At 45.4% G+C, this 14,301-nt stretch overlaps 2 protein-coding genes across 3 annotated transcripts in view; one reads left to right on the forward strand and one right to left on the reverse strand.

Annotated features, from left to right (window-relative positions):
• FYCO1 (FYVE and coiled-coil domain autophagy adaptor 1) overlaps window positions 1-3,269 on the forward strand; it is a 40,804-nt gene extending 37,535 nt beyond the window's left edge. For both annotated transcript variants that reach the window (XM_009487677.2, XM_075706537.1), the window contains exons 15-17: window positions 875-1,085; window positions 2,364-2,473; window positions 2,911-3,269. In XM_009487677.2, coding sequence (XP_009485952.2) covers window positions 875-1,085; window positions 2,364-2,473; window positions 2,911-2,986 — 397 coding nt within the window. In that variant the 3' untranslated portion in view covers window positions 2,987-3,269. The remainder of the gene's footprint in view (window positions 1-874; window positions 1,086-2,363; window positions 2,474-2,910) is intronic.
• Window positions 3,270-11,490: 8,221 nt separating this feature from the next.
• Window positions 11,491-13,186, reverse strand: CCR9 (C-C motif chemokine receptor 9). Its single transcript, XM_009487679.2, has 2 exons — window positions 13,169-13,186; window positions 11,491-12,672 (listed from the first exon to the last, which is right to left on the reverse strand). Exons 1-2 carry the CDS (start codon window positions 13,184-13,186, stop codon window positions 11,509-11,511), a joined length of 1,182 nt encoding a protein of 393 aa, XP_009485954.2. The 3' UTR covers window positions 11,491-11,508.
• Window positions 13,187-14,301: the final 1,115 nt, after the last annotated feature.

Raw genomic sequence — 14,301 nt, forward strand, 5'->3', positions numbered from 1 at the left:
CTTACTCTAGAACAGCAAATCATCTTGGTGACTGTGTGATATCTTCTGGTAAATGTGTTGATTTTTGATAGCTGCTGACAAACAAATCACATTTACTGTGAGCTCATTGATTTGGAAACAATTTATTTGGCCTAAAGAGTGATACGTTAGATTAGTTTTAGTTAGGGTAATGTAGGTGGGATCCACAGCTCTTAGAAATCACAGATTTCCCCTGAAGAAAGCAAGCAGCATTCTCCTCAGGGCCTCACTGTTTGCAGTCTGACATAGATATCAGAATGAGGTAGGCTGATATAATGCTTCAGGACTCAGGATCATATGGGTGCTAAGAACTTCCTTTTTAACTGGAAGTACTTCGAGTCAGCTTTTATGCAGCTTGCTTGGGTAAAACAGACCAAGCTGTAGCATTAGGTGCTTCAGAGGATCTAGACAGAGCTGCTGTTCACATTCCATCCATCTGTCCCTCTGTGCTCCTGGCCCCTATTTCCTGTACAAATGATATCTAGAAACGTTGAATAAATTAGGTGACTATTTTTTGTTTAAATTTTTGTTTAAAAAGAACAGTAGAGGGCAGCAGATTCTTTTTTTTATCATAGTAACCCTAAAAACTTTATTCAAGCTCTAAATTTTTCTAGTCGAAATGAAATAAGTGAATAATATCCACATTTGCCAGAGCAGTGAAAGTGCTTGATATCAGTCATGTTTTCTGTAGTTCTTGCCTTGATCCAAGGCTGAGTTTTCCTGCATCTCGTGGACCTGTTTAAAGTTGCTGTGGAGTCTGCCTCAAATAGATGGAAAATAAAAAGTAATGATTATTGTTTCTGTCTGAGTAATTAGATTGGATCTCTTCAAGTAATTGTATTTTTCTCCCTCACAGGATCACATTACCCCTTACAGTGGAAGAGATCTTAAATTTTGGGGAAAGCAACAGAGAGCTGTTCATTAAATCCAGCACCTACAGTATCATTCCCATCACCGTTACAGAGATGGGGCTGACAATTAGCTGGATCTTTTCATCAGACCCTAAAAGCATATCCTTCAGTGTTGTCTACCAAGAATCAGAAGACACACCACTGGACCAGTGCAAAGTAAGGCCTTCGTTTCCTTGCTACCTTAGAGATTGTAATCAGCTGCCTGGAGGAATCAGCAAGTATAGCTAGGAGGTCTCCACAAGAGTGCCAGTTGTTATTGCATTAAGGACATGTTTCTCCAATTAAGCTACAGTTCTGCTGAAGGCAGAGCTACATCTTTAATTATTTAATGTTGACTGTGAAAGCTGAGTTGAAGAGCGCTGTAGCTTCTATTGGTGGCATCTGAAATTCACCCACTATTATTAAGCAAAAATAAAAGTCCAAGCCTGCAAAATTCTTTTTGCCCTCCTCGATATTACTTAATTTGTAACCTGCTTAGGGCTGATCTTGCCAGGCTCTTAAGCAGAGGACACAAGGAGACAGATAAATTGATTGGGTTACCTGCATTTCTTACAGTGAAGCATATATTTAAGTGTTGATAGTGTGCAAAATTGCTTTGCCAGTGCCCAAGGTACCAGTTTTTATATGTGCTGTCCATATTTCATGAGGATTATGGATTCAGTGAATATGTGTTACTCAGCTAATTACAAAGTTTTAATGAAGACAAGGCAGCTGTTGGTTTAACCCACCATCTCTAAGGCTGCGATTTCACTGGGGGAATAAGACATTTATATGGCATTCATTAATTCACTCCATGGTTACTAACTCCATGTAAAATCTCTTCTTTTCTTAATCTGAAAGCCGAATGAAGAGTGAATGTTGCTTCTGCCTTGATATATCTATTTGATATAACTTTGGGGTTTATAGGGTCGTCCTTGATCTACATCCGCTGCTGTTCTGACAACTGTCTCTGCTAGGGCTTTACAGCAAGATAGATGGTTACACACACTTTTGCTGTAAGTTTAGATAAACAATTAAGATTTGCTGAGAAAGCTTATTTTATAATACAGGAAGTATAGAAGCATATATTAAAAGACGTATTTAGCTAAATCCTGCTCTTGGATATATTTGTATAGATTTAATATAGCACTGCTGATGTTAGTAAACTTGCTCAGATTAACATTAAAAAGATCAGGATTTGATTCTATCTCTAAAGCAGAGATTTATAGCCATAGCTTAATGCTGTAGAGAGGTTATCTAAGGAAAACAGATGTCTCAATGTGAGATTTTAGTTTGGGTGTATTTTTAATGATAATCAGTGAAAATAAATAGTTTTGCAGGCACATATGCATTTTGGGAGTTTCAAGATGGCTCAAGTCTAAATATTTTTCTGAAGGCAAATGTCAATTTATAGGGCAAATAGCAAGTTTCATTTTGATTTGTATTGAATTCCAGGTTCTTATTCCTATGACCCGCTGCAACTCTCATAAGGAAACCATCAGAGGACAGGTGAAAGTCAGAAACTCTGGAATCTACACGCTGATATTTGACAACACATTCTCTAGGTAGGTCCTAGCTGGGTGTAAAAGGAGAAATAAGCTTGGTTTTACAGACTGTGGAACTGATCAGATGTGCCATTATTCTGCCTTTCAGAAGTAAGTATGAGGAATTGGTCCCAGCTTGCCAAAAGATCTTCAGCCCAAGTTTTGGTTCTTGTTTGGGTTTTTTTCTCCCCCCGTAGCAGAATTCCACTCTTCTGTCTCAACCTTTGGGAAGGTAAACAGAAGTAAGCAAGTCATTTGTGACTCTTTCCAAGACAGTTTAGTCAGGATTGTCATCTTATTAACAACAGACCTGAGAGCCCTTGCGCACGCATACTTCTTTTTAACAACACTCAGTTTTTTGCCGAGTATAAACTGAAAGACTGAATACACTTTTAAGGCTTCCTGTCTAGTTGACTTTAGCTAATGTGATCATCTTTCTCTCTTTCTTTCCTTGACAGGTTTATCTCAAAAAGAGTGTTTTATCACTTGGCTGTCGAGCGACCTGTCATCTATGACGGAAGTGATTTTCCATAGCCTTGAATATACTGTGTTATTTTTAATTAAATTTTTAAGAAATGCTATTATTTATGTACATGTAAGCATTATGATTACCACTGTTTGAAGACTTTGAAACTATGCAATAGTTATAATGCACTTAGAGAACATGTATACACTAAAAAACAGAAGCCTTTTTAGTAACACTAATGGTTCTGTACTGTGTACAGGTTGTTGAAAAGCCATGTTGTTTGATTTAACAGGTCAATAATAACCAAATTTTTTCCAGTGGGGAGAAAAATAATTGGGGGGTTATCTAAATGCAAACTGAAATTCTCTACTGAAAATGGAATTACTTTTCTTCCAAAAATATCCTTCAAAAGGAAATGTAAAGAAAAATGTGTATTTTTGTTGACCTCTTCACTGTGGAGTAAACATAACCATTTCTGTTTTGCTCTATTGCTCTTACAGTCAGAACAACAACTATGCAGTACTTCACAGGCATATACTGTAATGCATCTAGAATTTTTTATCTTTTCCAAGTTTTATAAACAGCAAACATAGGGTTTTTTTTACATTTTGGGCTAACATTTGGTAAGCCTTGCTTTTACAAATGCTTTGGTACTGAATACCAGTTACAAAACAATACAACACAAAGCAGCAACTCCTTTCACTTTTGCTCAATGTACTCCGTAAGTTGGTCCACTGAAATCAGCTCTTATGGTGAGTACCAGTGGCAGAATCAGGAGTATCATTTGTGGAATAAACTACTGCTCACTGTGTGATATTAGGAAGGGGAGCATTCCTTTTTCCTGCATTAGCACCTTAGTCCTCCACATTCACAGGAAAGCAGTTTCTGAGGAGGTCAGCAGTCTCTCTCTCTCTAGACCACGTGAAAGGTAGCAATAATGTTTGAATCGGTCTCAAAAAGTCCATCCAAAACCAAATGCATATCCAGCCCTGATGAGCTCTCCACCTAGTGTTACTGTATTCCACCCCTTTCCGAACCCTTGCAGTTGCCCTAGCCAACTGCTAACTTTCCATCTCGGATTTGGGGACAGAGCTGGCTGTAAACACTGCCTTTTAAGGGAAGGCTGGGTTCTCATTTATACAAAATTTCCATGCAAACTGTCTGCTTTCTATATAGAATTTCAACTTATTGTCGAAATACCCGAAAACATTTTTCTGTTTAAAAATCCTGTCTTCTGATGGAAAGACAAAACATTTAGCAGAAGAAAGGAGAAAAGCTCTTTCTCCCAACCAGCCCTCCTCATCATTTTAGATGTGTCTGATTTCTCATGTTATTGTTCTCCCAAGGAAACCTCAGACCTGGAAGGTTTTAGTGCAGCAGTTGGTTGATGGCCAGCTCAGCCTGCCAGGAACCCTGTAGACTCTTGGTGGCAGCTGTTGCTGGTATACAGGGGTCATGGTGGGAGACAGAAAATAAAACATGAGGGGAAGAAGGAAAAAGGGCAAGCACAGCTGAAGCAATGATTTAGGGGAGGGAAAAGAAGGCACAGGGGCAAACTTGTAAGTGTAAAAACAAGGGCAGGGAATTGGGGTGATCAGCTCGACTAGGGAAGGAAGCTGGGAGAGTCCAGCTGGCATTTATGTGTTGCTGGTCCAATCCATTACTCGTAGGGGATCTCCTTCTACTGCAAACGGCTGGTTGTTTAAAAGATGGAGATCACGAGACAAGTGTTGGACATTTACATAGTAGCAGCTGAGGTGGAGGGAAATTTCTGATTATAGGAAAGAAAAGACTACTGCAGATAAAGCTGAAGGCTGCTAATCTTTCATTCCAGTTGTTAACACTGTATAAATACAGTGATCTTGAAAAAGATCGTGAGAGAATGACTGCCTTTCATGGAGCACCTAGATTTTGGGCATCTGGCTCATCGATAGCTTTCCCTTCCCTTCAGATGCCTCTTCCCTGTATTGGTGGTGTGCTCCCCAGCCTCTGCCAGGCAGAGGGCACAGTGGAAGGTGCAAGCTGATTTACTCCTCCTCCTGAGGGAACAGGCTGCAATACAGTTAAACCCTGGCCTGGCTGTGTGCATGAAAATGAGATGGACAAGAGACTGCAGTTGGCAATAAACAGGCAATAAACGGCACACGGATCGGTTCATGAATTATGGCATATTTCAGTGTTGAAGTTTTATATTTAATTAGGCAAGCAGAGATTATTTATTGCTTAAAAATGGAGCACTGTGTACCATATGCTATGCAATTTCACTGAGCTGTTACTGAAGTCTGCTGCATTTTTCCTTTACACTTTTAGGTGTGGTTTTTAAAAGCATTTTGCTGTTGTTTTAGTTAGAATACTAACCTTACTAGGGTATCTTTCTGAAAATGCCAAATGTAAGGTAAAGAGACACTGTCAAGTATCTTAGGCCAAAATATGACATCTCTCCTCAGAAGTATTTGAAATATCTCCATTCAAAATTATTTGACAAGCTTGCATCTGTATTTCCTCTCTGCATCCCAGTTCTTAACGTTTTTTCATCCCATGGCAAACAGTTTTAAGCCACTGTTTATGTAACTCCTGAAGTAATTGGCTCCATATAGTAAGCCAGATGGTTCCCTGCCAGTCTTCCATGTAGACAGTCCTGAGGCTGGCTGAAGCATATGTTTGGGAGGAGGGAAATAAAACCACTGGATTGTTTTTATTTAGCATTTGAGTCTTTATGGTACCTTTTCTTCAGGTTTTCCTGCCCCATTAGAGTAGTTTTATGGCTTTTTTGCCCTCTGAAAGAGGACTAAGAGTGGGAGCCAGGACCTGTAGAAAAGGTTTGCTTCTAACCAAGGAGAATTTTTACGAAGGAGAAAGAGTTTCAAAAGAGGAAATGCTCAAAGTTGTACAGTGGACAGGAGTGCAACTGTTCAAATCAACTGTTCAAGAACAGGAATCCCATCATGTCACCTAGAAGAGGGAGTCTTTTACACCTCAGAGGCTGTGCAGAGAAGACAGTAAAGAACCTGTCATTAGTACCAACCTTCTGTTTTAATGTCCCAGATGGTTTATTAGTGGAGCCACGGAAACCCAATAAAGGACTTAGCACAAGTGTAGGTTTGTGCGAGAGATTATTTCATACAAGCACCTCATACCTCCATTCATAAAGCACTTGTTCATGTGAGCTGTGCCAAGGATGCTGATAAATCTGTTTATTTACAGGTGCTCAGGTGATTTGTTGAATTGGGCCTTTTATTATCCGCAGGAATGTGATTAAGAGAAAACAAATTTTTAAAATCATGAAATTAATTTAAGAGGATGTCACACTCATGGGACAAAGAGAATATATATACACTGTGGTCAGTATAAACAATTGGGTGTTTCTCCTGGGTGCTGGAAAAACGGAGGGTAATATTTTTTGTTATGCAGAAGGTTATGCAAAGGAAAGAATTTAGTTGCTTTAAGAAAATGACAGTGTTCCTTTACTCAACGTTACTCAGTGTTGCATATGAAAAGTCACTGAGATGTGTTGTGCAAGAGTGTACCATGTTACAAAACAGCAAAGCTACAAAAGCCTGACTTTACTTCTTTTTTAAAATTGAAATTGCACTATAGTTTTAATTATGCTCAATCACTGAGATTGTAACTTGCTCAGAAGCATCTTTTGGTCTTAACTGCCAAAGAATTGCAAACCCCATTCACATCAAACTTCATGCTCCAGATAGGGGAAAAAGAGATTTATGTATACCAGCATCTGTACAGTTACAGAGATGTAGATGGTTGTGTACTGGAATGTTTCTTGATGCTTTTTTTTTTTCCCTTTTTTAACCTCAGGAATTAAAAAAATAAAATTCTGTATCATTGAGAATGTGTGTCCCTTTTCTGCCTCGTAGAGACAGCTTTGTCTGGAAGATAAATCAGATGATTGTATGATCTACTTCTAAGCAGCAAAAAATACTAGAAAAGAAGGAAAATAGAAAATAGTTTGTCATGCTGGTGAACGAAGGCCACATCTGCACAGTACAACAGAGCAACAGCGGAGATCCTTAAATAAGTACTAAGTGAGCCAAGCTAGAGGAAATATCACTGTGTCCCGGTGGCTCGGAGCAGCCAGACCTCCCCCAGCAAGGGCACAAGCCCGTGGCTGAGAAACACCTTCATCCGCCTTTGCTTCCCCTCGGAGGTAAAACCAAAGCCGCCCCAAGGACAGCGATTGCACTCACTGTCGTCCACGACACCGAGCAGCGCTGTCCTTCAGCTTGGGGCTCCCATCTGGTTTTCTCCAGGTCCCGGCCCTGTCTGTACGCCCGGGGTTTCGCTGCGTGGCTGTGGCGGGGAAAGAAGCGCCGTGTGAGTCGCAGGCACTCTTCACGTGTTGCCTCTGCCTTTGCACCTCTGTTCCCAGCCCCGGGGCACATGGTAAATGCATAGGCTTGTCTGAGCTGCTGGGGCCATCTGAATGGGGTCATGAGGACAACAGGCCCCATCACAGCCAGTCATCGCTTCTTTTATTTTTTTTTTCTGTTTCCTCACAGGAGTTTCCTGCTGGGGTGGAGGCTGCGACGCTTCCTGTCCCCGCACCCCAGCAGCAGCAGCACCGCGCTCAGAGGCTTCTTGCCGGGACAGAGTCTCCAGCGAAGCCTAAACTGGAGTACAAGGGACGTGCAAAGACTGAGTTTTACATATACCCCATACACAGTGACCGTCCCTTGCAGGACAACAGCTCTGCAGGGGAGGCTGTAGCTGTTGAAAGCCTTTGTGTACATCTCCAGTAATCCATGTTTAGCCGTACTGGTCAATACCTCCTCCCTTCTTCGGTGCCAGAAGCAAGGCTCTCCCAGCCCTCGTGCTGCCTTACGTAGGGTCTTAACCTACCTCTTTCTTGTCCTGTGCCGCAAATATTGGCTTTGGCACACCCAGTAGGACGTTCTGCTGTGGGGACCACGTGAAGTTGCCACGAGACAGCGGTATCCTCTCCGTTAGTCCTTGAAATGTCACAGGGACACTCTGAAGTCCAAATATAAGGTTTCAAAACACATAGGGCCCACGAGGCTTGGAAAAAACAGGCAGCACTTGGGGGTGCTGGGACTGTGGTGTCTGGTTGGTTAAATGATCCAGATCATACTTGGAAATGGTGGGTTTGCACAGACCGAACTCAGATCAATGGTTCTGGTTTGGGAATGACTACACCTGGGCTGCTTTATCTACCGTCACTTCAGTGATGCTTGCAGTGTTAGTCACCATTTTCTCACACCTTTCTGTTGTTTTTCCGCTCTCTGGAAGAGATGCTTCTATAAAGCACATCTGTTTTAGGCAGGAGCAGGCACCAGTTAGGTGGGTTTCCATGCAGAGAGTGAAAGTTTTCATCGGCTCTTTCAACTTCCTCTCCTTGTACCACAAGCAGGCTGGTGCCACGCTACGTGACTGCCTGCACCGCGGTCGCAGCTACCACCGAGACCTTCACCATCGCGAATCGACGACAACTGAAGCTACTGCTGTGGCCGTCCCCGCTACGGCACAGCTCCCAGCCTTTGCATAGTTTGGGGGTGTTAGGCCAGCAGGCAGGTCTGTCCCAGTTCTCGCCTGGGTGAAATCTGGGCTGCTGGCACACTTCTGGCTCTCAGAAGTCTCAGGTGGGGACTAGGAGTTGAAGGGTCTCGGGGTGACGATGCAACGCCCAGGGCAGAGACAAGCTGAGCTGCTCCTTCAAAGAGAAGGGACAGCAGAGGAGACTGCAACCCAAAACTGGGAACATCTGGGAAAAAAATGGCCTTAAAGAGAGGGGATGGGAGCCATGTAAGATCTCAGGTCTCTCCCAGGGCTTCCAACAACTGCTTGGTGACCGTCCTGCTGGAGCTGTGGGTAAGGCGTAGGCAGCGTCCTACGGGAGGCATGAGGCAGGGGAGGCAATACTCCTCGCCTTCAGGGGAACCTCCCCTCCCAGCAGGGAGCATCAGCTGAAGGCTGGGGACAACCTAGGGAGGCACAAGAGGGATTTTGGTGGGATAAATCCGACTAAAACCTCAAGGCAGATGGGCAGAGGAGCCCTGGGAGGGATTGGCCACAAGGAGCTGGGCTGCTGGCAGGCAGAGGCCGCCGGCAGATGGAAGAGGGGGCAATGGCAGCAAACACCCCCATGACTGGGTCCCTGCTGCGTGGTGGCCAGCAACAAGGGACCCCGCTGGGGATGAGGCTGCAGCTGGAGGGGCTTCAGGGAGGCAGCGAGTTTGGGGAGCGCCGGCAGCCTGGGAAGCCACCAGCAGCTGCTGGAACACAGGCAGCCCTGACGGGACAGACCCCACGAGGGAAAACCCACCCCGGGGAGGCTGGTCCCCCCGGCTCTCCCCAGCAGAGCGGCGGGGAGCAGCCTGACTCAGAGCAAGACGTGCGTGACCTGGGGATGACCCCATCACCCCAAACTGCTGAAAGTTCATTGCCGTTTCACCACCCTCAACAGTTTCACTCACCAACCCAGCATGAAAATTTCCCACCACATTTCGCAGCACAAAGAAGTTTTTACCTTTGTTGAGAAGGCCCCGAAATTCAAGTTCCCGGGGCCGGCAGGACACCGTGCAAGGAAGAGGAGCTTGATGCAGCTGGTCATCAGCAGCTAAGGTTTGCACTTTTGTTTGTTTGCATGGCTCGAGGGCTATTTTGGGGCTGGGAGGACCCCCTGGGTAGGAGCACCCTCGCTCCCATCCCTGGGAAGGGGCGGTGGGGCTCAGCTGTGGCAGGGAAGCATCTGGCCCCAGCATGCTCCCTCCTCCCATGCTGTCAGAAACCCGCTCACCCTCCCAAAACTGCACCCCACCCATCGCCTCAGGAGCCGAAACCCGCTCAGGTGCCTGCGGGGTCCTCAGCTGGGCTTAGAAAGGCATAGTAAACCCTGTTAGCAAGGTTTTCCTCTGGTCTTTTTTGGGAGGGGTAAATCCTGTTGTTGGAAACAGGTTAATGCATACGGATCCAAACCTGGGAAGGACGTGTGGGCAAGAAACAACCAGTTCATCCCCTCCGTGTATGTGTCAGTGCTTTTATTTACCAGAATTTCAGCTTCCGTTCGCATTGAGCTTGACACAAATCACAAAAAAACCCCAAACCCTTCTTACACATATAGTAAAAAATACATACATCTTTTACCATTTTTTCCCCTAAGGAAAAGGTAAAAAGATTTAAAAAATCCTAATAAACTTATATGAAACTAGAAGCCCATCTGCTCAGATATACCCTGTTAGCTAAAAAAGCAGTGCCAAACCTTGCAGAAAGCTCGTGTTTATCGACACGCTTTAACTATTAATGCACAACGCAAACACTTTGTTCCTCCAAGAAATAATTACCAGGAGGCAAAACAGGTTAAATGTGATTATTTAAAACAAAGCCTCCTGAGCACTACAACTTGCAGTTGAAGACTGGGAGGTGCAGGCTGTGGCTGGGCACGACAGGCGATGCCAGGTCTCCAGGAGGGGACGAGTGAGGGGGAACGGCCACGCAGTGCTCTGTGACATCGGGCACCATTACAGCACCAACACCAGCACGCCGAAAGCTCTGTAGAAGTTGTGGGGTGCATTACGGCACACCGCTTTTGGGAACCTCTGCCTCCACCAACCTGAAGTCTCAATCCAAATTTCATTAACGTTAGGTTTGACACTTAATTACTCTCTGTCTTACTGGCTGCAGGCTAAATATATTTTCTCGCCGTTAGCAAAGATATTAGCGCATAACTGGTGGTCTGTTGAACCATGGGTTGTTTTTTGCATTCTGGTTTGCTATGGCTTTGCACCATGTGGCAAATATCTCCAGGACAGACAACTCAGCGTCTCTGATGCCCTTGAATTTTTACTGTAAGGTGTGATTTGTCAATGCAGGGAACCGCACAAAATGCTAGTATCGAAACGGGAGTCGTAGCACATAAGTTGTACCCAATTTCAACTTACACCACACAGCTAAAAGATAGGAGAAAGATAGGTCTAATTTTGTAACGACTACTTTATGAACATGAACCATCAGCTTTCCTTTGCAAGAAGAACCACGCATGCAGCAAAACAGACTTACGTCTGCACAGGCACAGAGCAGCGTTTGCCTGCTGCATTAAACCGGTGTAGGGGCTAAAGGCTGTTCTCCTTTACAGCAGAGGGGACCTGGTGTAGGTGCAGGCAGGGGTCCCAAGTCCGGCCACCTCTGTAGCAGACCCCAGCTGGACAGCAAGCGAATGCTGAACTCCCTCCTGCTGCTTCCTATGGATGGGATGGGCGGTTCGTCCCGCTTCATCTGCCTCTGTTGCTGCCGTAGCTGGGCTTATCGCCTCCCTGCAAGGCTTGTTATTTCAGGCTGTGGTCAGAGCTGCAGATGGGCTGGGTATTTACAGCTGTCACAAAGATAGCTTTTATCCACTATCAGTTCTGCTTACAACAAGTACGGCTCCATTTTGCTGCCTGATGCCGAAGGTTTCTCTTCCTTTCAGCCAGCAAGGCCATGCTGGGTCCTGCACAGCAAGGACAGGGAGCGCGAGGAGCCCCCAGCCCTCCCCGCTCCTCTGAAACAGTCTTTGGGGTATCCGGATGGTTTCCAAAGAGTTGGGTGCTTCTTCAGAGGGGAAAGACGGGGGACTAACTTACAAGAGGACTTGGCAAGGTGGGGACATAGCAGAGGAGTTTAAGTGGGTGCTGAGGGTCAGGGAGCTTCTCACCTGCCGCTTGCCCAGCATGGCAAAGGACCAGTTGGAGCTGTGCTCCTGGCTGTTGCAGGCAGAGGAGCACTGTTCTTGGCTCCCGCTACGGCAGCAGCCGCCGCTCTGCATCATCCTGCACAGTGCCATCCTGAACCGTTCCCCAGCAAAGACATAGAGGAAGGGGTTGAGGCAGCTGTGGAAAAAGGCGATGCTCTGGGTGACCTGTAGCCCGATGTCCAGCCGGTCAGCAGCCTGACAGCTGTACACCACCCTGGCATACATGTTGATAGTTTTGACCAGCAAAACAATATTGTATGGGAACTGAGAGAGGAGGAAAGCGGTGATGATCATGGTGATGATCTTCAGTGACTTCTGCTTTTGGGATCTTTTGGCTTGCAGGAGGGTGTTGATGATAAGGGCATAACAAATAACCATGACAAGGAGTGGGAGGAAGAATCCGATCGTGACTTTCAAGGCAAGGACAGTAACTCTGAAGATCATGCTGACGTTTGGTGGGTACGTAATTTTGCAAACTGTTACGTCGCCCATCTGCGTGCTTTGGCTGTACATGATTTCTGGGATGCACAGGCTCACGGCCATCAGCCAGACAGCCAAGCACATGAGTTTGCTGCGCTTGAGCCACCTTCGCTTAGAAGTTTTAGCTTTCATCGCCTGGACAATAGTGATGTACCTGTCAAAGCTGATGCAGGTTAGAAACAAGCTGCAGCCGTAGAAGTTTATCTTATACATACTGTTGACGACTTTGCACATGAAGTTCTTGAAGATCCAGCCATCAGAGGCAGCCTTGGCCCAGAACGGGAGGGTGAAGAGGAGGAGCAGATCCGCAATGGCCAGGTGCAGCAGGTACTGATCCATCATGCTCCTCCTGAAGCGGTATTTGCAATAGACAAGCATGACCAAGGTGTTTCCCACGATGCCCACAGAGAAGATGAGCCAGAAAAACACTGGCAGGAAGGCTCGAGCAAACTGTCTGATCTGCCTCTTGTCGCACACGAAGTCTGTGTCGTTCAATGGGTTTCCATACACAGGCAGCACCGTGCTGTCATTCCTGTAGTAATCCAGGCTGGTCTTGCCAGGGTGGGTGACCTGCAACAGGACATCAGGTAAATTTGTCTTGAGAGGTGGCTCAGTAAAGCATAAATTTGCCCCTCTGCACCAGAGAGAAGATTGAAGATCCCCAATATATTCCATTTTAGATGGGAAAGTGCAAAGGCTGCCAGCAAAACACAGCGCATGTCAGACTGCTTGAAGTGTGTGGCACAGCAGAGACTTATAAAAATGACCCGTTGAATAACAAACTTTACAAAAGAGCAGTTCACCACCTCCAGCCAACTTCAATTACTATAAGGGCAGGTGGTGAGAGCATTCTCTCTGTCAGATCATTCAAAATGCTGTTGGCTTGGCAGCTTCAAATACATAACAAAATGCAAAATCCCCAACTTGGAAAGAGGTGGGGAAGAAGGCTTTGTGTTACTGCTACAGTGGGACGACACTGTCAGCTCAAGAGCGACAGAAAACTGATGGAGGCAAAGAGCGGGTGAAGAAAAACAGAGATTACACAGCAGCGTAGTTGTATACTCACAATGTTTGCAACTGCCATCTTCAGTCAGATCTTTACTCAGTCTTGAAGGAGGTTCTGTAACCTGGAGAGGAAAGATGGGGGGAAAACAACTGATTTGAAACATCTTTGAAGTAGAACTGTGACTCTTTCTTTTCTTATTTTTCTTCTTCTTCTTCTTTTAATAAAAACCACAGCCCCTTGAAATGAGTCTTTCTGGGAGATGAACAAACCGCACAGCAATTGATGTTGCTGGTTTGAATTATTTAGCTGTTTCCATTTCACAAATTTACCTTTAGCTTACATTAGGTCTTCAGCTTCTCTATGGCACTATGCTAAGTCCTTTGACATACTAGAGTCACTGCGATCTCATTCTTAATAAGATGTAGACTCCCCAGTATGCACATTAAAAAAGAAAGTAATCTGAAAGCACCATATCTTCCAAAAGATTCGTGAGAATAAATGAAAGGTGTCTCTTAAATTGTCTAGCAACTAGCAAGGAAAAGTACCTGCCTTTAATAGTAGTTTGCAGTGTTAAAAGATTTGCATCCTCTGCAGCGACTGATAATCTCTGCCTGCAACATCTCTTTCTTATCTGCGAGTTTAAGCATGATGCTCACTGCTGTTGGCCTGCAAAGCAGAGCATTATTCCCTGGTAAACAAGAAAATACTGGTTTTTTCCTGCTGCAGATTGCTTTTCAACTCAGTCAACCATCACAAAAGGTAGCCGAGCCTGGTGGGCTTGACGCGACTCGTGCACTCCTAAGTATTTTGCATGTTCTGCAGCAGCCTGCCTGTGCTAGTGCCTGGGGGTGAAGCTTAGGGACAATGTGAGGTGGGTCCCGTTGGCGCCACCGGGGACCTCCAGCTAGCACAGACCTTTCCTCCAGACATCGGTGCCTTCAAAAGCAGGTCACGCAACTGAGAGGTCACGTTGCAGAGCCAAACCTCTCACCGCAGCAGCAACTGGATGGAGCCGAACCTTCTCCAGAGGGAAACGGCCCACGTTCACGTGCTGGTTTCCCTCTGGTCGCTCGCTGCGCGCTGACTAAAAGCACCTTCCCCAGTATTATTTGGGGCATGAACTGATGCAGTGTGCAGTTCACCTCCCCAGCCTGCATTAGGGTCAGCTGAGTTAGCGAGTTTGTCAGCAAAAC

This window comes from Pelecanus crispus, chromosome 2 (assembly GCF_030463565.1).
Source record: "Pelecanus crispus isolate bPelCri1 chromosome 2, bPelCri1.pri, whole genome shotgun sequence".
Lineage (NCBI taxonomy): Eukaryota > Metazoa > Chordata > Aves > Pelecaniformes > Pelecanidae > Pelecanus > Pelecanus crispus.